This window comes from Mustela nigripes, chromosome 7, assembly GCF_022355385.1.
Source record: "Mustela nigripes isolate SB6536 chromosome 7, MUSNIG.SB6536, whole genome shotgun sequence".
NCBI classification, from domain to species: domain Eukaryota; kingdom Metazoa; phylum Chordata; class Mammalia; order Carnivora; family Mustelidae; genus Mustela; species Mustela nigripes.
In genome coordinates this window covers 130,843,382-130,864,354 of record NC_081563.1, presented here as the reverse complement: position 1 = coordinate 130,864,354, position 20,973 = coordinate 130,843,382, and the positions used below count along the sequence as shown (strand labels likewise).

The window sequence follows — 20,973 nt, the reverse complement described above, 5'->3', positions numbered from 1 at the left end:
GGGGCAGGACAGAGGAGAGGGGCGTGCTGATCGGTGACATCCGTAGCCCCCAGCCCTGCCCCTCCCGTGTTGGAATGGAGAGTTGTGTAAACAGCTCTTTGCCCCCTTGGACGAGAATAGTCGAGACAAGCCTGGACAGCGGCCCATTGGAAAGTGCCCTCTGCGTCCTCTGCCAGCCGGTCAGCTGTACTTACACCAACCATTTCCTGTTTCAGACTCCCTGCCCAGAAGCAGGCAGTGACGCCAGGGGGTTGGAATTATAAACCCGGGCAGGGTTGCTGAAGCGTAGAGGGGAATGTGGGAGCCCTGCTGCAGGGGCTTCCTAGAGGAGGGCCAGTGGCTGGAGGCCCTGCACGCCAGTCCCAAAGAGAGAGTGTGGCCGTTTGACCTTGACCTAAGGCACGCATGCCACAAGCTTGAAGAAGAAAGGTACCAACCAATCTGTCTTTGGACTTTTGGACTTTTCTTTTAGCATCGTTCCCAAGTGCTAACGATGAAAGTCCTGAATTCACTCTGGTGGTATTTTGTGGCCACTTTTGAGAATGAATGTGGGGTGCCTCCAGCTTCACTTACGACAGTGACTGGACTTTGGTTTAATTTCTAAAGAAAAAGTCTACTTGTGGGGCTCCTGAGTGGCTCCATGGGTTAAGCCTCTGCCTTCGGCTCTGGGCATGATCTTGGGGTCCTGGGATCGAGCCCCACATGGGGCTCCCTGCTCAGCGGGGAGCCTGCTTCCTCCTCTCTTTCTGCCTGCTTTTCTGCCTACTTGTGATCTCTCTCTCTGTCAAATAAATAAATAAAATCTTAAAAAAAAAAAGAAAAAGACTACTTACAATGTTCTTAGCAATGACTTTTACCTAAAGAGCTGGAACAGTGCTGAATTCTTTTTTTTTTTTTTTTAAATTAAATTTATTTATTTGTCAGAAAGAGAGAGTGTGTAGAAGTGAGCACACACAGGGGGAGCAGCAGGCAGAGGGAGAAATGTGCTCCCTGCTTGGCGGGGAGCCCCATACAGGACTTGATCCCAGGACCCTAGAATCGACCTGACTGAAGGCAGGTGCTTAATCAACTGAGCCGCCCAGATGTCACCCCCTGCTTTTTTTTTTTTTTTTAAGATTTATTTATTTTAAAGGACTGACAGAACAAGCAGGGGGCAGGCAGAGGGAAAGAGAGGATCTCAAGCAGACTCCGTGCTGAGTGAGGAGCCTGACGTGGGGCTTGATCCCAGGACCCTGAGATCATGACCTGAGCCGAAACCAAGAGTTGGAGGCTCCACAGACCACATTGCCTGTTCGCCCAGAACAGTGCGCAATTCTTAAGCTCGTATCTGTTTTCTTTCATTTGTGTGATTTGGAAAGATTGGTGGAGAAACTTCGCCGAAGATCACTTTGGGTGGCCCATGGCCAGACCCTGAAAGGCTAGCAATTATTTTTATGGTTCTTTCTGTTTGTGCCAAGTGATACCTGCTTTTCTTGTTGTTGTTGTAGTGATAGTGAGTTTCCTTTCAGAATACATTTCCATGAAAAACAGAGAACTGACTTAAAGAACAGTATGAATTCCATCAAAGATCGTGAAGTTTGTCGATGTGCCCCCAGACGTGTCTGATCTTTAGGGAGCGGCCGCCTGTGCTAAAATGTTGCTTTTAGCCTAAGAATACTGTAATATTGCTGTAAGGGGGAGGAAATGGGATAATCTGATTTTGCTAATAGATTAAAACATTTTTTTGTTTTGCCAAGTTATCCATGAAAGACAAGATTTTTTTTTTTAAACATGATTTTTAGACAATGGCTAGTTTACCAGGTCAGTTTGGGATCTTAATGTTGCCTTTATCATTGTATAAACAGTCTGGGGGGATTTGGGGAGGGGCAATTGGAAGGGGCCCAGGGAGAACGAGGCTCCCAGTGGGAAATGAAGGGCAGCCGGATGCTTTTCTCATCACAGATCTCTGTGGCATTTGCCAGATGCCAGGAGGAGGAGCCCGTTGGCCTGCCTCACCGAGGAGGAATCAGGGTGGCGCGTGGACAGTGCCCTCCCCGTAGAATGGGGCCTGGCAGGGTCTCCCACCCTCTGCCGGGCCATCTGCTGTGACACAGGATGAAGTCAGACCTGGCCAGGTTGGGACCTCAGCAATTCTCAGCTTCGGCACTGTTGACATTTGGGGTGTGACAGTTGTCTCTTGTGACGGCTGTCCTGTCTGTTGTTGGGTGTGTGACAGCAGCCCGGGCCCCTGCCCACGGGATGCCAACAATGTCCTCCACCCAGTTATGACAACCAGAGATGTCGCAGACACTGCCCAAGGTGCCCCTGTGCCGGGGGTTGGGGAGTGGAGGTGGGAGGGGGCAAAATTGCACCTGTTAGGAGCCACTGGGCTAAGGGTATGAGTATTCACTGTGCTTGGCTGTGTCCCTTAGTGTCCTGTGAAGGCTGCCCTTTCTCCCTCCTTCCTCCCTCTTCCCCTTTTCTTTCTTTCTTTTTTTTTTTTAAAGATTTTTATTTATTTATTTGACAGAGAGATCACATGTAGGCAGAGAGACAGGCAGAGAGAGAGGAAGGGAAGCAGACTCCTCGCTGAGCAGAGAGCCCAACATGGGGCTCGATCCCAGGACCCCGAGATCACGACCTGAGCTGAAGGCAGAGGCTTTAACCCACTGAGCCACCCAGGCGCCCCTCTCCCTTTTATTTCTTAAGGAAATACCTGTTAGGCAAGAAGTTCATGTTGGGACTGTTGCTCCTCACTCTGAGTTCAGCTTTCTGATTCAGTGGCTACAGAAGCCCTGAGTGGTTGGAAGAGAGCCCCTGGGAAGTGTTAGGGGCTGAGGTGTAGCCCTGCGCAGATTCTCTGTTGAAGCCTTAACCTCCAGGCCCTCGGACTGTGGTTCCTGTATTTGGCGATAGAGCCTTTAAGAAAGATGTGAGGCTGTTGGGATGGGCCCTGTTCCAGTCTGACCGGTGTCCTTATGAGAAGTGGAAACAGGGACACACAGTGAGATGCCAGGGTGAAAGGAAAGACCATGTGAGGACCCAGGAGCAGGGCATCCCTCTGCAAACCAAGCGGAGAGGCCCAGGAGAAACCCACCTTGCCTACACCTTGACCTTGGGCTTCTAGCCTCCAGAACTGGGAGAAGATAAAGTTCTATTTAAGGCACCCGTCCTGTGGTGCTTGATTATGGGAACCTAGCAAACTCATACTGGAAATATCCTACTTATGACCGTTTTGGCAAGCGGGGTATCTGCTGATGTTATTAATAAGCCTTCATTCTAAATTGATGACGAGTTCCTTAGCAGTTCTCTTTAGATAGTCCTGTCTCCAGAGCCCTCTGTGAGCATGTTGCAAAGTCATGGGGACTGCAAGGGCACCTGAGTGGCTCAGTTGTTAAGCGTCTGCCTTCAGCTCAGGTCATGATCCCAGAGTCCTGGGATCGAGCCCTGTATCAGGCTTGCTGGTCAACGGGAAGCTACTCCTCTGCTGTGTTCCCTCTCCTGCTCTGTCTGTCTCTGTCAAATGAATAAATAAAATCTTTAAAAAAAAAGTCATGGGGACTGGAGCTGACCCCCCTCACCCACCCCCTAACCTGAAACCTGTACCACGTGCTCTGCCAGGTGGAGGGGCTGGAGGCACTGGCCGCGTCCTTTGGCTTAAAGAGCTCCCGGCAGTCACACATCAGGCTGTGCTTTGTATGGTTTGTTGCTAGTTCTAGTTACTTGGATTGTGCTAAAGGATTTTGATGACGATTTTAATGGTTGCTAACCACCACTGCATGCTTCCTAGGTGCCCAGCAGTGTTCTAGAGTTTTAAGCACATCCTGTTCCTCCTGGACAGCCCTGCTTTACGGATGATGAGACAGGAACAGAGGGTTTTTTTCCTTTGAGAATGGTTTTGGGGATGCCTGGGTGGCTCAGTGGGTTAAGTATCTGCCTTCGGCTCAGGTCCTGATCTCAGGGTCCCCTTGGGCTCCCTGCTTATCAGGGAGTGTGCTTCTCCCTCTCCCTCTGCCTGTAGCTCTCCCTGCTTGTGCTCCCTCTTTCTATCTCTCTCTCTCTGACAAATAAATAAATAAAAATCTTAAAAAAAAAATAAAGAGTGGTTTTGGTTTAGAATGACAAAGGCTTCATTTCAGTTTTCTCTTAATTTTAACTTTTTTTTTTTTTAAAAAAAGATTTCATTTATTTATTTGACAGAGAGAGAGGGGTCACAAGTAGGCAGAGAGGCAGGCAGAGAGAGAGGGAGGGAAGCAGGCTCCCCGCTGAGCAGAGAGCCCAGATGCAGGGCTTGATCCCAGGACCCTGGGATCATGACCTGAGCTGAAGGCAGATGTTTAACGAATTGAGCAACCCAGGCACCCCTCAATTTTTTTTTTTTTTTTAAGATTTCTTTATTTGAGACAGAGAATGTGTACGCAAGTGGGGAGAAGGGTAGAGAGAGAATCTCAAGCAGACTCCCCGCTGAGCACAGGGCCTGACTCTGACTCTGGGGCTTGAGCTCACGACCCTGAGCTTCTGACTGAGCCAAAACCAAGAGTCAACCCTTAACTCACTGAGCCACCTGGGTGCCCTCATTTCAGTTTTTTTAAAAGACGCATTTTAATTTGAGCTCAGGCAGTCAGTTGCATTTTGCGACCTGTCTTGATGACATCTACTATTTGACTTTTTCTGTCATAGCCATTCAGAGCAGGTGATTCTTGTTGAGGGGAAAGGGACTGAGGGTTTGTGAGACTTGGCGAAATGGTCACATCACAGTGGCTTTCCTCTCTGACCAAGCACCCTCTTCTTCAGTAGCTTCTATCACGAGGGAAGGGTAAAAATATATAACATTTATTTTCTTTTCATTGTAAAATGAGTGCATCTGTACTACAGAAAGCTTGGGAGGACAGAGCCGACTGAGGAGTGGGACACTGCTGATAACTTCCTCAATGGACTATCTTAGAACATCACAGATAGCCTGCTTTCTCCCAGCCCCCTTTCTGTGTGTACACTGTTTTATAAGTTATAACCATGTAGCCCGTGTGTTTTTATTTCCTGTTGTTGATTTAACATTTTAATATAAGGCTCTCTCTGTATCATGAGGTACTTTGTAAATGACAATTTTAATGGCAACATAATATTTCTTGGAGCAGGTTGACTAATTTACTTTAACCAGTGCCTTGTATTTTCACAAGTTGTTTCTAATTTTAGTTTCACTTAAAAATTTTAAAGATTTTATTTATTTATTTGACAGAGAGAGAGAGAGAGATAGGGAGGGAGTAGGTGCACTCAAGCAGGGGGAGCAGCGAGCAGAGGGAGAAAGGGAAGACCCCCCCGCGGAGCAGGGAGCCTGATGCAGGACTCGATCCCGGGTCCATGACCTTAACCATGGACAGATGCTCAACCAGCTGAGCCACCCAGGTGCCCCTTAGTTTCACGTTTTAAGTTATGATTTTGTTCTGGATGCTGGCAGAGTCACCCCAAAGACACAGAGAGGGAAAGGGAAAGCTGAGGGAGGCGCCGGCCCCCCGACTTGCGACGTCACCTCCTGGGAACTGGATGAGCCCAGTCTGCACAGTGACCTGTCACAGAGCAGTAGCACTCACCACCCCACAGAAAACCAGGAACATAGCTGTGACTGTGGGACATTTTGGAGGGTTACGATTCATTTACCCCGGAGGTATTTGCCTAGCACCTGCTCTGCCCCCAGGGAACAGTTTGAATGCCGGGAATCTAGCAGCAAACTCAAGAGACAGGAGTCCCCGCCTGCAGGGACATGTAAGGGCTGCGCTTGCATGAATTTTGTTCTGCCCTGTCTGCTTAGCCGCCAGGACCAGGGTCCTCTCAAGTGGGCTTCAGTGGATTGTCTTGTGGCTTTCACACCTAGTCCTGTGGCTGGCGCTGTTGTTGCGTTTCCTGGGAAACTAGGGCTTGGAGGGGTTAGGTGACTAGCCCAGGGTCACCCAGCTACTGCCTTCTTGTCTCAGCGCTAGGTTGGCGGTCTCCTCCTTCAGAGAGGTCTTCCCAGACCACGTACTCAGGAGCCGCCTTCCCCGCAGTGACATGTTCTTGTCGTGTGTACTTTTTGCTGTTTCCTGTTGCCACCTGCCCACCTGGGAAACAGTAGGTGCTCCAGGGCAGGGCCCTCACTTGTCTTGTTTGCGTGTCCCACTGCTAAGTACCGAGGTGCACGTAGTAGGTGCTCAGTAAATATGTGCTAACTGACCGACTGAGCCAGGGGGTGAAGAGTAGGAGCCACGCGCCCTTAGTTTTATTTGGAAATCTTCGTCTCCCCAAGGGATGTCCCATTTCTGATTCATCAGGGGGGTACGCGGTGTGCAGGGCACAGGGGCTTTCCGTGAAGGTGTGTGCTGAATATCAGCCCACAGGGGGAAAACAGCAGAACCATTTCACGGAAAGAAAGGGGGGATCCAGGCCTCCCTCTGTCTCCTTTTTCTCCTCTCTCCCTCCTTCCTTGTTCATGTAGCCTGTTGCCGTAAGGAATTAGCCACAGAGGCCTTTGTCAGGGGCCTGGGGTACAGAATTCTAATTGATCCTGCATTTGATGCTCGGCTGGGGATGCCCCCATTCCGTCTGCGCTGGCTCCCAGCAGCTTCCTCCGGAATGGCTGAGACTTACAGCATTTCCAGGGAATTGCATTAACCCGGGTTGAGCCTTTGTCAGGAGTCACTGGCACCCCCCTGGATAGCATCAGCTGGTTCACGCCAGGTGATGGAACTAGGGGCCAGGGCACCAGGCCTTGCCAGAGTAGGAAGGACCCGTGCACAGGCAAGCCAGAGGTGGCCAGCGAGAACCAGGAGATGTTCAGAGCCTGGCCCGAGCGCCCTTCCCCGCCCTGGAGCCCTGCGTGGCACTTTTATACACTAGGGTTCTATTTTTTCCATTATTAAAGTAGTAATTCCTGTTACAGAAAAGTCAAAGATGTGGTTCTTAAAGTTATTTAAAGCCTTATCTGCTATTGTCAGCATTCAGATGTGTGTTTCCTTCGATCTCTGTTTTAATCCAGTGGCTATTAAGTGACATGATTTCAGTTTGATTTTGCTCTTATAAATAAGAGCTTAGCCTAGGGAGGATATCGTGGCATAAGCTTTCTCCTACATTTGGAAACTTTTTTTTAAAAGATTCATTTATTTATTTTGGAGAGAACAAGAGAGAGAGTGTGAGTGTTGGGGGGAGGGGCAGAGGGAGAGGGAGAAAGAGAACCTTCAGCAGACTCCCCACTGATGTGGGGCTCTGTCCCATGACTCTTAAGATCATAAACCTGAGCAGAAATCGAGAGTCAGACGCCCAACTGACTGAGCCACCCATGTGTCCCTGCATTTAGACAATTTTATTTTAATTTTTAAAAAGATTTTATTTATTTATTTAAAGATTTTTTTTATTTATTAATTTGACACAGAGAGAGATCACAAGTAGGCAGAGAGGCAGAGAGAGAGAGAAGGGGAGGTAGGCTCCCCGCTGAGCAGAGAGCCTGATGCAGGACTCAATCCCAGGACCCTGAGATCATGACCCGAGCCGAAGGCAGAGTCCCAACCCACTGAGCCACCCAGGCACCCTAAAGATTTAATTTATTTATTTGACAGAGACACAGCAAGAGAGGGAACACAAGCAGGAGAAGTGGGAGAGGGAGAAGCAGGCTTCCCGCTGAGCAAGGAGCCCCACACGGGGCTCGCTCCCATGACCTGAGTAGAAGGCAGATGCTTAACAACTGAGCCACCTGGGTGCTCCAACGTTTAGATGATTTTAATAAGTTAGACTCTCTAATTCCCTGGGTTAAAAGGAATCCGTGGTTGGCTGAGGGCTCTAACCATGTGGCTCTGACTAGTGGCTGTCTGGAAGGGCTCTGCCGTTTTACACCCAGAGAATGGCAGAGCTGCCTTCTGTTCCAGGTCAGATGAGTGGTGACCTTTTTCACCCATTTTTGTTGTTGTTGTTGTTGTTTGTTTGTTTGTTTGTTTTTTTAAGATTTTATTTATTTATTTGACAGAGATCCCAGTAGGCAGAGAGGCAGGCAGAGAGAGAGGGGCAAGCCCACTCCCTGCTGAGCAGAGAGCCCGATGCGGGGCTCCATCCCAGGACCCTAAGATCATGACCCCAGCTGAAGGCAGAGGCTTAACCCACCGAGCCATCCAGGCGCCCCACCCACCGTTTTTACTTTGCCTTTTGTTTGATGCATGTCCGTGAGATTGGGAAGGTTAAAAGAAAAAGATGTAAAAACACATGTTTTCCTCTCTCTGTTTACCACAAATCGGGCTTCCCGTTGATCGATGTGTGAGACGGGTGCCTGTGGAGACAGAAGGAGCCTGTGGTCGGCTGGGGAGACGCTCCCCAGCACAGCACATTCTCTGCGGGTGTACTGGCTGGACTGGAGTGCTCACGGTCGCACGTACTGGCTGGACTGGAGTGCTCACAGTCGTCCGTCCCGTAGTTTTCTAAGGCACGTCTGAGGGTCTGCAAGCATTTGATAAGTATTTGTTGAATAACGACAAGAAAATCTTGCTGAAGACGGTTGCTCATGCCAGGGCTTGTGTGGAGCCCGGGGCCAAGGGCAGTAGCGTGTGGCTTCCCTGCGGAGCGCGGAGGTCAGAGGCGTGGCTGCTGGAGCCCGGGTTCACCCGGGATGCTCACCCGCCGCGGTCATGGGAGCAGAGGCGTGAACTTGCTGCCTGGAGAGTGGCCTTCCCCCATGAGCGGTACAGCAGTCTCCGGGCTAGACCCTCAGCGGCCCCGCCACCTGCTTCTAGAGCTAAAGTCCTTACAAGGGACTGGGAGGGGGGGAACCTCCAGCGTCTTGCATGCAGGCGCCCTCGGAAACCTCCCCCAGGGCTTCCTGGGGCTGTCTCCGTGCCAGAGCCACGCCCGAGGTGGAGCCGGGAGGAGCCGAGGCTGGGAAGGAAAGGCTCCTGGCAGGAGGGGGCAGCTCCCCAAGGCCACGGTTGGCTGCTGAGGACCGCGAGGCGTTGAGAGCATGGATTCAAGCAAGACCATCTTGGCGCAAGTCCGGGCTCCACCACTTACTGGCTGCATGACCTTGGGCGAGTGAGTTCACGTCCCTGTAAATGAGCATGTGGTTGTGCAAGTCATTTGGAGGGCTGAGTGAGGTCACGCAGGCAGCGCGCTTAGCCCCAAAGTATGTGGCCCGTGGAGAGGAGAGGAGCAGGGTTACCACCGTTACCCTTGACGGTGCTCTGAGGGAGGAGCCAGGCAGCCGGGCCGGTGCCCCTGGGGACCCTTGGTGCGTTCCTGCTGGGTCCCTGTCAAGGGGAGCCTCCCTAGGCTGCTGTCTCAATGACAGCCCCGAGGCAGCTCTCCAATCCTTCCGTGGGGTGAGGGTGGGGGGGTGAGCTGTCACAGCGCTGTGGTCGAGGGCGGGCCCCGAGGCCAGCCTGCCGGACTCACGGCTGGCTCTGCCCCCACCTGCTGCTGGGCTCTGGGTGCCGTTTCCTCCTCTCCAGGAGGGGGAGGTCAAGCCTGCAGGACTCTGGGGAGGAGTGAAGGGAGTGACACGGCTGTCTGGGCTGTGGCCCCAGACCTGGCCTGGAACCTGTGAGCCAATGCCGCAGACACAGTATAAACACACGAGGTAAGGCAGCAGGTCTCTGCGTGCTGGGGCGGGGGGCGGTGGGGTGGTGGCTGGCGGGGAAGAAGCCCGGGAGAGGCGCCTCAACCCGCACAGGGCATCTGAGCCCCTTCTGTATACCGGATCTGGGGTGTGAGGGGAATAGTATCTGGTTCTGCCCGCCGGGCTTGTGGCCAAGCTCTGAGGCTGCGGATGGAGAGCTGGGTGCTGTTGGGGGGGGGGGCGGTGGGGTTTTTTGTTTTGTTTGTATATTAGAAAAAAAAAGTCTTGCAGTCACATAGTTCACTGTTGAAAAGGTACAGAAGTGGGTACTTTGCAAAAGTAGCTTCCCCCCGTCCCCTGTTTGGCTACCCCGTGCCCTTCTGTGCAACCACTCCTCAATTTCTTCTGTGTCGTCTAGAGAATTTTTGACCGTTTTCCAAAAGAAGGCCTATGTATTTTATATTTATCTATCTAGACACCCACACATAGATTTTGACCTTTTTTATTCTGTTGTTAGTCGACACGATGCAATACGACATATTTCTTTCACTTAAGAGTAGATGCTGGGCTTGTTTCATGTCAGTACATAAAAAGCTTTTTCATTCCCCTCCCCCCCCCCTTTTTTTAAACAAAATGGCTTTAAAGGATTTCATTGAATAGACTTACCATACTTAATATAACCACCCTACCGCTGATGGACACCTGGGTTATATCTAATGGTACCTATTACTAACAATGTTACAGAGAATGACGTTGAACCTAAGTCTTTGTGCCCAGTTACAAAGTACATAATATCTGGAAGGGGAATCATTGGGTCCAGGTGAATGCATTGGTAATTTCTTTGTAAAGATTTTATTTATTTATTTATTTATTTCACAGACAGAGATCACAAGTCAGACAGAGTTCATAAGTCAGAGATCACAAGTAGGCAGAGAGGCAGACAGAGAGAGAGGGGGAAGCAGTCTACCCACCGAGCAGAGAGCCTGATGTGGGGGCTTGATCCCAGGACCCTGGGATCATGACCTGAGCCGAAGGCAGAGGCTTTAATCCACTGAGCCACCCAGGTGCCCCTGCATTGGTAATTTTGAGAGCTGTCACCAGGCTGCCTTCCCTAAAGGCCATACTGATCTCAACCCCTCCCAGCAGTTGAAAGTGTCTGTTTGCCCATCCCAATCAAAACCGGTGTTAATGAGCTTTTTGATTTTGGTTAGTCATGCTATGTAAAAAATGACACCTCGGTGTGATTTTAGTTTTGCATAATATTTAAATATTATGTTAGTTACCAGCATTTAAAAACCGAGGCCTTGCACTTCAGGATCTGTACTTTTTTTTTTTTTTTTTAGATTTAATTTATTTATTTGACAGAGAGATAGAGAGCACAAGTAGGCAGAGTAGCAGGGAGAGGGAGAAGCAGCCCTCTGCTGAACAGAGAGCCCAAAGTGGGGCTCGATTCCAGGACTCTGGGATCATGACCTGAGCCGAAGGCAGATGTTTAACCGTCTGAGCCACCCAGGTGCCCCTTCTGTCTCTGTCATAAAGAATCTTACGGTCTGTATGTGAGCAGCCCGGGGGCCACTTCCTTCCCACAGGTCCTCAGTGTGCCCTGTCCCGTGGACCCAGGGTTTATTTTTGTTCAGTATTTTTGTATGTTGCTTGCTGGGCTTCCATAGACTTGAGTTTTCTAGAAACAAACAGGCAAATACAGTCTAAGGGAGAACAGACCTGCTTTCCGTGAAGACCTTCTTTTCTGTGAAGAGCACAGAGTTGGGTTTTGAAGTAGAAAAAGGGGAATGGGTTGTTCAAGGAAATCTGGTGTGAAGGAGTCTTGCCAGAGGGGTTGGAAGTTGGAGAAAAGTAGAGTCCTGGAGCTCATTTGCCTTGGCCGCAGTCGGAGGCTTGATAACAGAGGACAGGGGATGAGAGGTGACAGGCTTGGGCTTGAGTCTGCATTCATTGACTCATCGTGGGGGTAAGATGCAGCGTGAGTCATACTCGTGTAAGGGTGCCCTGCACTGTTGAGCAGCGAGACACCAGTAGGGAAAGGCTTCTGGCAGGAGAAATAGGAAAGGCGACAGATACTGCCACCCATGACTGCCCCCTTCCCCCCGGAGAACCAGAATTAACAGTCTGGGGGTGTGTCTGCTTGTTCGTTTCTCAGTGTTATTTTCCCGTGTGTGTATTATCATATGCTATTTTTATTAAAATATAGCATAGGGGTGCTTGGGTGGCTCAGTGGGTTAAAGCCTCCGCCTTCAGCTCAGGTCATGATCCCAGGGTCCTGGGATCGAGCCCCGTATCGGGCTTTCTGCTCAGCAGGGAGTCTGCTTCCTCCCCTCTCTCTCTGCCTGCCTCTCTGCCTACTTGTGATCTCTGTCTGTCAAATAAATAAATAAAATCTTTAAAAAATATAGCATAATAAATTGCATATCTGTTAACTTTATTTTTCCCGTCCCCCTTTATCACTTGGGTCTTGCCCTGTCAGTGTGTGCATCTGCCCTATTCTCTCAATTAGTGCAAGTCCAGGGCGCCTGGGTGGCTCAGTCTGTTAAGTATCTGCCTAGGGCTCAGGTCATGATCTCAGGGTCCTGGGATCGAGCCCCCGCATCAGGCTCCCTGTGCAGTGGGGAGTCTGCTTCTCCCTGTTCCTCTACCCCTCTCTCTGCTTATCCTCTCTCTGTCTCTCTCAAATAAATAAATAAAATCTTTAAAAAAAAAAGTGCAGGTGTACTGTGAGATGGGGGGGTTCCTCTCTGATGGTCATTTGGTCATTTCCAGGGTTTTGCTTTCTTTTTCTTTTCTTTCTTTCTTTCTTTTTTTTTTTTTTTTTTTTTTTAAGATTTTATTTATTCATTTGCCAGAGAGAGAGAGAACACAAGCAGGGAGAGCAGCAAGCAGAGTGAAGAGAAGCAGGCTCCCCTCTGAGCAGGGAGCCCGACGTGGGACTTGATCCCAGGACCCTGGGATCATGACCTGAGCCAAAGGCAGCTGCTTCACCAACAGAGCCACCCAGGTGCCCAGGGTTTTGCTTTCTTGCTGCCGGGAGCATCCTTGTACTTTCCTGTGGCTCACCCATACCGGAATTCATATACAGTCCATCCCTCCACGCAGACTTGCTAGATCAGAGGACCTGTTTCTATTTAAAGAGAAAGTTCCACATTGACTTGGCTTTTTTCTGTTATATGGCCCAGTTTTTCCACCAATAGGTAGTGTTGCTGTGACCAGAAATAATGTTCAGACTTCAGTGAACTAGCTCCCTTTTTTGCATGCTTTCTGACTTTAGATTTTATTTTTGTTTTTAATTTTTAAAGATTTTATTTATTTATTTATTTTTAAAAAGTAATCTCTATACCCACCAGGTGGTGAGTGCAGAGTTACTTCTAACCCTGAGAGCAGGAGTCACATGCTTTACTGACTGAGCCAGCCAGGTGCCCCTGACTCGAGATTTTATATTCCTCTAGTTAAAAAAAATAAATAAATAAAAATCAGCCTCCTAGATGTTCTTAGAACACAGAGCAGAATTGTCCCTCATACCTTCTTTTCCATGCCTTCTGGCGCCACTCCCCAGGCATCTAGGCTTATTAACAACTTGAGTTCCATCCTTCTAGACCTCCTGTCCAATATGGTACATGCTAGGGCTGTGTAGCTATTTTCATTAATTAATGGAACAACATTTAAATTTCACATTTTGAGTGCTCAACAGCCACACGTGGCTGTGGCTGCCGTGTGAGACCACGTGGATGGAGAGCATCTCCGTCACTGAAGGAAGGTATCCGACAGTGCTGCTCGAGACTGGGGTTCTTAAACTCAGGGGCTGGGTAATGCTCCGTGTGGGGCTGTCCTGGGCGTTACAGGACGTTCGGCCCCTACCCACAAGATGCCAGGAGTCCCTCCCTGCCCCTGCAGTTGTGACAACCAAATCTCTCTCTAGGCCCTGCCAAGTGTCCCCAGGGCAGGGGGAAAATCACCCCCCCCCCACCAGCCTGCCCCTTCCATTGAGAACCACTGCGTAGACTTTTTTTTTCATATTGCTTTTAATTTTTATTTAATTTCTTCCTGGATCTTCCCAGTATCAGCACAGAGATGATAGCTTCCTGGACTCTGGCTTCTGGAAAGTTCAGCACACAGTGGGGGCAATTCAGCAAGTATTTACGGCTGGCTGGGCTGATGGTGGTCACACCCAGAGCAAGGTGACCATTTCCTTAGTGCCTTATGACAGTAGTTACCTTTTCCAGAAATATCGTTCCCTTGGCGCTTCCCCCATAATATTTGCTTTTCCCTGCCTTTCAGGCAGATTGTGTGAAACCACCGCACATCTGGCCAACAGGCTGCCCATCGTGAAAACCTTTGTTTGTTTTAGAGTCAAATCATAAGAAAATTTAATTTGATTTTCCTTTGTTTAAGTGGTCTAAGCTAGAAGCAGTGTAAACTAAATTATTCCCAGCCTTACATCTTAACCTCACTGAATGGCTCTTGCTATCAATAGGTAAGAACATTGTTTTATGTTTTCTTTTCTTATCTGGAAAAAACCCCTTAAATATAGGTACTATTAATTGCCTGCCTGTCATGTGCTACATATTGTCGTATGCCTTTCCTATATAAATTCCTTTGTCCTCATAGTCATTGTTTAGACAGAAAAAGTGGGATCACAAAAGATGAGCCCAAAGCCATGGAGCCCGTGTAGAGTGGGCTGGGTGTGGCACGCGGTCCCTCTGGCTTAGGAGCGGGTGTTCCCACTGGACCCCTTATGGTCCTGCTGTTTCGATTCTGTGGCTCTCGTCTGTTATTTCTTCCTTAGTTTTTCCATGAATTTCTCATTTTGAGAACATTTTATTTATTTATTGGAGAGAGAGCGAGTGAGCAGGAGTGGGGGGCACGGGGCGGAGGGAGAGGGAGAAGCAGAGTCCCTGCTGAGCAGGGAACCTGAGCGGGGCTCGATCCCAGGATCTTCAGATCATGACCTAAGCCCCAGGCAGACGCTTCACCGACTGAACCACCCAGGTGCCCCTAACTTCTCATTCTGTCTTGTAGCCCATGTCCCTGGCCCATCTAGAAGGTAGGAGTGACTTTGTGATGACAGACGGTAGATAGCTTGGTTTGGTGTTAAGAAACAATAGCAGTAGGGGTGCCTGGGTGGCTCAGTTGGTAAAGCGTCTCCTTTCGGCTCAGGTCATGATCTCAGGGTCCTGGGATCGAGCCCTGCATCGGGCTCCCTGGTCAGTGGGGAGCCCGCTTCTCTCTCTCCCACTCCCCCTGCTTGTGTTCCCTCTCTCGCTGTCTCTCTCTCTCTCTCTCTGTCAAATAAATAAGTAAAATCTTTAAAAGCTGACACTAGGGTGACAGTTGCCACGACACAGCCCTGGGCAGCTGCCCCTCTCAGGCCTGGAGGGGACGGAAGTCTGTACCCTAGACAGACTGGGTGTGGTGGTGGAGGGAGTTGCAGGGGTCGGTCCAGATGTTGAGAGGGAGCCTGGCTGCCCCCTCTTCTGTTTGGGGTGTGTGTGGTGGGGGGGTCTTGGTTGCTCATAAATTTGCCAGCCCGAAGCTTCTGCAGTGGGACAGTAGTTCCCCAAAAGCAGGCAGGCGAGGGCTCGAGGTGCAGCCATGATAACATCCCAAGTAATTCAGGGGCAGGAACTAAATCACATCGAGACATGCAGTAAGGTACTTCCCTTGTTTTTCAACTCCCCCTCCCTGTTTCTAGCGCTGTCAGGGGGATCTTTTTAGTAGCCGACCCTTGCTGTCGTCTTAGCCGTAGAAACGGAAGAAGGAGCAAGAGCCGTGCCGGTGCTCAGAGCCGCTGACTCTGGCCTGAAACTGGTAACACTGTTTGCTTTCCATTGTGCCGGTTGGAATGTTTACCTTGTGCTGATGGTGGTGACACTCCCATTTACGATAGTAGCACAAAGTGACCCTTTAAAATTTATGTAAATAAAATCTAGGGCAGGTGTTCCCGACCCCAGGCACTGCTGGTACTTGGGGTTGGACATTCTTTGTTGGGGGGCTGTCCTGCGTGTGACAACTGGAGAGGTCTCCAGATGTTGCCGGGTACTCCTGGGCAAGGAGGGGGACCGGAAGTGACCTAGGCGAGAACACACAGTTAAAGGCAAGTAGGCTTAGCCAGTACCATGAAGTTGGAAGGTAGAGGCAGTTGAATGCAGGAGGAAATACTGTGCGCAGGTGCAGATCCCTGAGCCTGAGCGCGGTCAGTGGTGAGGGCCACTTACTGATGCTCGCGTGTGTGTCCTCTGGTGCTGGTGTCAGATAAAGAACGAGGTGGAAGGAGCGGTCTTGAAAGGGATGCTCTGAAGCAGTGCCGTGGCCCAGCTTTCTGTCGTGCTGGAATGTTCTGGATCTTCAGGCCACAGAGGCTGTGGAGCACTCTGAACGTGGCGCGTGGGAACAGGGGGTGGAATTCTTCTACTTTACTTAATTTAAACATAAATAGCCTCATGGAATGGAAGCCACCGTGTTGGGCAGCACTGCTCTAACCAAGCCGGAGCCGAGGGGTCAGGATGGAAGAGTGTGGGCTCAAAGGTGTTGGCCGCACTCTTCAGAAGCTTAGACTCGGAGATACTCAAAACCAATAGGGTTGTGTCTTTAAGGACAGAGCAGCCGGGTTTCGGAAAGGAATATCAGACAGGAGATCTGGGGTAGTGCTTAGCACAGACCCAACTAATATTGGCTCGAGCAAAAGTAAAAACCAATGAATTGATTTCTAAGACTGAAAAGCCCAGGGAATGGACCGATGGGCAGACCTGCGCGCCCTTCCCAAAGCGTCGGGAACCTTTGCCTTCTTCCTGGTGATGCCCGTTATCAGGCCGACTTGTCCCCAAACAAGAGCAAAGGGGCCACCTGCAGCCCCTCACGTGTGTACTGCCCCTGCCACCTCACCGGGAAGGGCACTTTCTTTCTTACTGTTTCTGGTGACAATCGCAGCCTCATCACCACAGCTATGCCCGGATCCTTGCGCTCACCGCACCGGGGGCTCCGAGATGGGGTTGGCCCGCCTAGCCCAGGTGGAGAGGTGGAGGGAAGTGACTTAGTACATGAGGATAAAGGGTAATTACAGGGTAGAGGATGACACTGGGGTAGTTGAAGCTGAGGGAGCGGCCCCAGGGAAGGATGCACTTGGGAGGTGGCCTTTCCCCAAGGCGGAGGGTACAGATGTGGTTGGAGATGTTAATTCAGGCTGCCCAGGGTGCCTGGGTGGCTCAGTGGTGAAGCGTCTGCCTTCAGCTCAGGTCATGATCTTGGGGTCCATGATCGAGCCCTGCAAGCGGTTCCCTGGTCAGCGGGGAGCCTGCTTCTCCCTTTCTCTCTGCCTGCAGCTCTGCTTACTTGTGCTCTCTCTCAGATAAATAAATACAATCCTTAAAAAAATAAAAAATTCAGGCTGTCGGAAGGCAGGGTGAGAGTTGGTCTGCAGGCACGGGGCAAGCAGAAAGTGATCTGGGGGTGCAGGTGGGGCGACGGGCCATGCTGGTGGTTGACGCATTGGCTGTGCAGTGGGATTGGGACACAGGGAGCTACAGTGGCAGGAGGACCTCAGGAGACAAGCATGGACATGAGGGATCAGGGTGCTGGTGGTGGAGGAGACAGGATGTTCATGTTGCGAGAGCCCCAGGAAAGTCTCCGCAATGGGGCTTGGAGGCCTCCAAGGGACTGCGCATCCTGGTTGGGTGGCGGGGCAGAGCTCCATTGGGAGGCCCTCCACTCAGGCTGCTGATCCACGGGGTGTCTCTCCCTGGAAAGCCCAGGAGACCCTCTCCTCCAGTGGTGTCCCCCCAGTGTCCTCTACTGAGAAAGCATAGCGTTGTGCTGGCCGTGAAGGAGCGCAGAAGGGAGCTCTGTCCCTTTTCCCAGAGCAGGCAGGGAAGCGGGCTCTGGAGCCGAGAGGCAAGGGGTTCATAACCGGCAGGAGGAGGAGCCTGCGGGAGAACTTCTGTGCCCGCGGGACGACGGCCACTGCTCTCAGGGCCCCTAAAGATCCCTCTGACGCTATGAGATGATGAGAGCCTGGGGAGAAAAAAAAAAGCTGGAAAGTAATTGTGCTGATGAGGCCGTGCATGGCAGTGCACGGTGCTCTCAGGCTCGCACCTCAGGATCTGGGTCCCCCAGGGCTGGGCTTAAGGCCAGCTTACCCCACTCAGCGTGAAACAGATGTTGGCAAATCACAGAGTCCTCTCAGACTCAGTTTCTCCACTGTGAAAATGGGGGCGACGCTCATATATACCATGCGGGATTATCGTGATTGTTAGATGAAATAATGCATTTCTCTTTTTGAAAATTATTTTTAAAAAGATTTTATTTATTGACTCATTTTAGAGACAGAGCATGGGTGAGTTGGGGGGGGCGGGTAAGGGGAGAGGGAGAGACAGAATCCCAAGCAGATCCTGCCTAGTGTGGAGGCTGATGCAGGGCTCCATCCTATAGCTGAGACCATGACCTGAGCCGAAATAGAGTCAGATGCTCAACCGACTGAGCCACCCAGCGCCCCAGGGCTTTTTTTTTTTTTTTTAAATGTTTAGTTAAAGACAGTGCGTTTCTACGTCTGTAGCATTTTGGAAATCTGTACCTGCTGCCCCACTCCTCTGGACCGCCATCTCTGCCTGCCTTGCTATGACAGTAGCTTCCTGAACGACCCCCCTGTTTCCACTTTTTTTGGTTAATGTAAGGTTTATTAAGACACAGTTCCCACGCCCTGCCGTCTCCCTCTCTGGAGTGTACGATCGGCAGTTCTGAGTACGTTCGTACAGTTGTGTAACCGTTGCCACCATCGATACTCGAGGAGCATGCCCCTTTCCCCAGAAAGGAACCTCACACCTCTTGATCTGTTTTTACTCTTTTTATTTTTTAGAAAACTTTTTAAAAAAGATTTATTTATTTAACAGAGAAGGGGATCACAAGCAGACAGAGAGGCAGGCAGAGAGAGAGAGGGGGTGGCGGGCTCCCCGCTGAGCAGAGAGCCCGATTCGGGGCTTGATCCCAGGACCCTGAGATCATGACCTGAGCCGAAGGCAGAGGCTTAAGCCACTGAGCCACCCAGACGCCCCTCTGTTTTTGCTTTTAACCCACTGCCGTGTCTTCTCTGCTCAGCCACAGATGGGACTTTTAAAAATGTCAATCAGATCACGCCACCTCCTGCTTGTAACCCTGCAGTGACCCCGGACTCCCTGCCCCAGAGACAAGGTCCAGTGTCTTCTGGCCTCTCTTCCTCCTTCCTCTTTCCTTCCCCCTTTCCCCTGTGGTTTGGTAAACATCAGTCTTTCTCGGCAGGTGTGTAACCAGGCTGGTTCCTACCTCTGGATCTTTGCCCCACCCAGACTGCTTCCCTTGCATGGTTGCGTGGCTGTGGCTACCCATCCCCCCCCCGTCCAGCTGTCACACCCGCCTCCCTGACCACCCAGTCTTCCTGAGCCACACCCCTCCCCCATGCCCTCTCTTGCCCAGGCCTTATTTTATTTTGGGTAGTTGTTTACGGTCTGTCTCCCTGCACTAGAGTATAATCTGCAGAGCGGGGAGGACCTGTCTGTTGTGTTTGCTCCTGAATGCCCAAGTGCCAGGGGAGGGCCTGGCACCCTGAGCGCATGAGACCTAGCTGGTGAATGAACAGGTGACAAAAAAGAGGCAATGATTACTTGTCTTATGTTATTTTTGTTGTTGGTGTTCAATAAACACTGTTGACCTGAGAGTCAGATTGATCGTATATGGGAAGCGCGCAGGGTATACAGCGTGGCTGGTGTGAGGAGAGAGTAAATGCGGTGACCCTCAGATCGGCTAAATGAGATGGCCTTGGGGCCAGATATTCTGGGCTCGAGTGACACAGAGTTTTTATTTTATCCTGTGCTGACCACTTACCCTGTTTTTCAGTGAGATTGCGAGGAAGGGGAAGGCAAGGATCCTGTTCGGACATTCGGTCCCCATAGGACCTGGAATAGTACTTCGTACCAACTAGATACTTCATAATGCTTACTCTGAGGAATGGAACTGCATTGAGTCCCTGGATAATATGAAACATTGTAACTAAAGAATACATCGCACAAAGTTCTCCTTACTCCCTCCTTCCCAGGGGGAACCAGTGCTGGAGATTTCCTGCACTTGAAGCATGTCTGGGTGCGTATCCCCTTATGTTCATGCAAAGAAGGGCATTCTGGAAACATCTTTTAGCCTCTTGCTTTTCACTTTAGCTTACCTTGCAAAATGGGCCACTTAGTGCATACGCTCTCTCCTTGACTCTGCTAAGACTACTGTGGCTGTTCCATGTTCATTTCACCAGCACCGACCGCCCCCCAATGAGTCAGTTAGGTTTGTTTCCAGCCTTTTGCTGCCACAGGGCCCGCTGCAGTGACAGTCCACCTGCTTTGGGCTCGTGCGCAGATCTGCAGGTTAAGTAATGACTGGCTCAACCTGATAGCTTGCCGTGCAGAGCCTGCTAAAATGACACAGACAAAATGCAGATAAACAGCGGACCTGATGCTTGGTTTTCTTAAATCTGTTCTTTAGCTCTCATTAGAAATCTGCAACTATGGGAGCCATCATTCCAGGATTATTACAGGATGGGGAGATCCCAATTCAGCAGCAGGATGGCTTCCCCAAATAAGAGTCGTGCTCCCTGTCCTGTGAGTCCCCCCCTCCCTCCTTCCTGCTTCCTGTGCTCATTCAGCACTTAGCCTGTGTCACCCAATGGCCCACATGGATGCTTCCCATCCACGGGCACCAACTGGACTCCTCGAGGCTTCTGTCCCTGGCCTTTGGACAACTTAGAACAGGGCCAGCACAGATGAGTTACTAGAAGTGAAACCTGTCCTTGCCATGTATACTCTACCCGAGCACCAGTTTACTGGAACGAAGATGCTATTTTTAAGAAAGAGCATTGTGTTTCATCATGGAAGTTCTGAGCACCTGGGCAGGCAGCTTGCTGATGCCCAGGGACCGTGTTTGCCAGATCTGTACCCCAGCACCCCACCCACCAGGACCTGCCTGGTCCATAGGCAGAGGGGGAGAAGGGTGGGCTGACCAGTATTTATGTAAGTTGTAATCTCCCTGTCTGCTTGGGGCTGGCAGGATTGGGGTTTCTCCCTTCTGGCCTGTGTGTGTGTGGTGCGGGGGGGGGGCTCAGAGGCCAACAATTCGGCCTGGGGTGTTTCCATCGCAGTGCTTACGAGGGCTTGTGATTCTTGAAGTGCTTTGTGTACGGGCTTTCCGGAAGGATAAGCTGCCTTTTTGGGGTGTTTTCAGAGTGTCTTTGTTCCACTGGAGCTGCCCGCATTGCTCTGCCTGGTGCGGGCCACCCGGGAGCAGGTGCACGCATGAGCTGACCTCGCAGGACAGTCTGGACAGCTGGGGGAGTGGGGGCGGGGTGGTCAGTTGGCTGGCAGCTGGCATCTGGCCCGGCTCCAGAGGACGCCAGGCCCTGAGCCATTGTCTTC

General features: G+C 50.8%; 1 protein-coding gene across 6 annotated transcripts in view; it reads left to right on the top strand.

Annotated features, from left to right (window-relative positions):
* ATP9A (ATPase phospholipid transporting 9A (putative)) overlaps positions 1-20,973 on the top strand; it is a 134,977-nt gene that overhangs the window by 14,167 nt on the left and 99,837 nt on the right. Inside the window, exon 2 of one of the 6 annotated variants that reach the window (XM_059407244.1) lies at positions 19,415-19,657. The exons of 3 other annotated variants lie outside the window; for them this stretch is intronic. In XM_059407244.1, coding sequence (XP_059263227.1) covers positions 19,650-19,657 — 8 coding nt within the window. In that variant the 5' untranslated portion in view covers positions 19,415-19,649. Of the gene's footprint in view, positions 1-8,873; positions 9,022-9,459; positions 9,566-19,414; positions 19,658-20,973 lie in introns of those variants that run through there. 2 more of the 6 variants (XM_059407241.1, XM_059407243.1) reach the window with 2 other exon arrangements.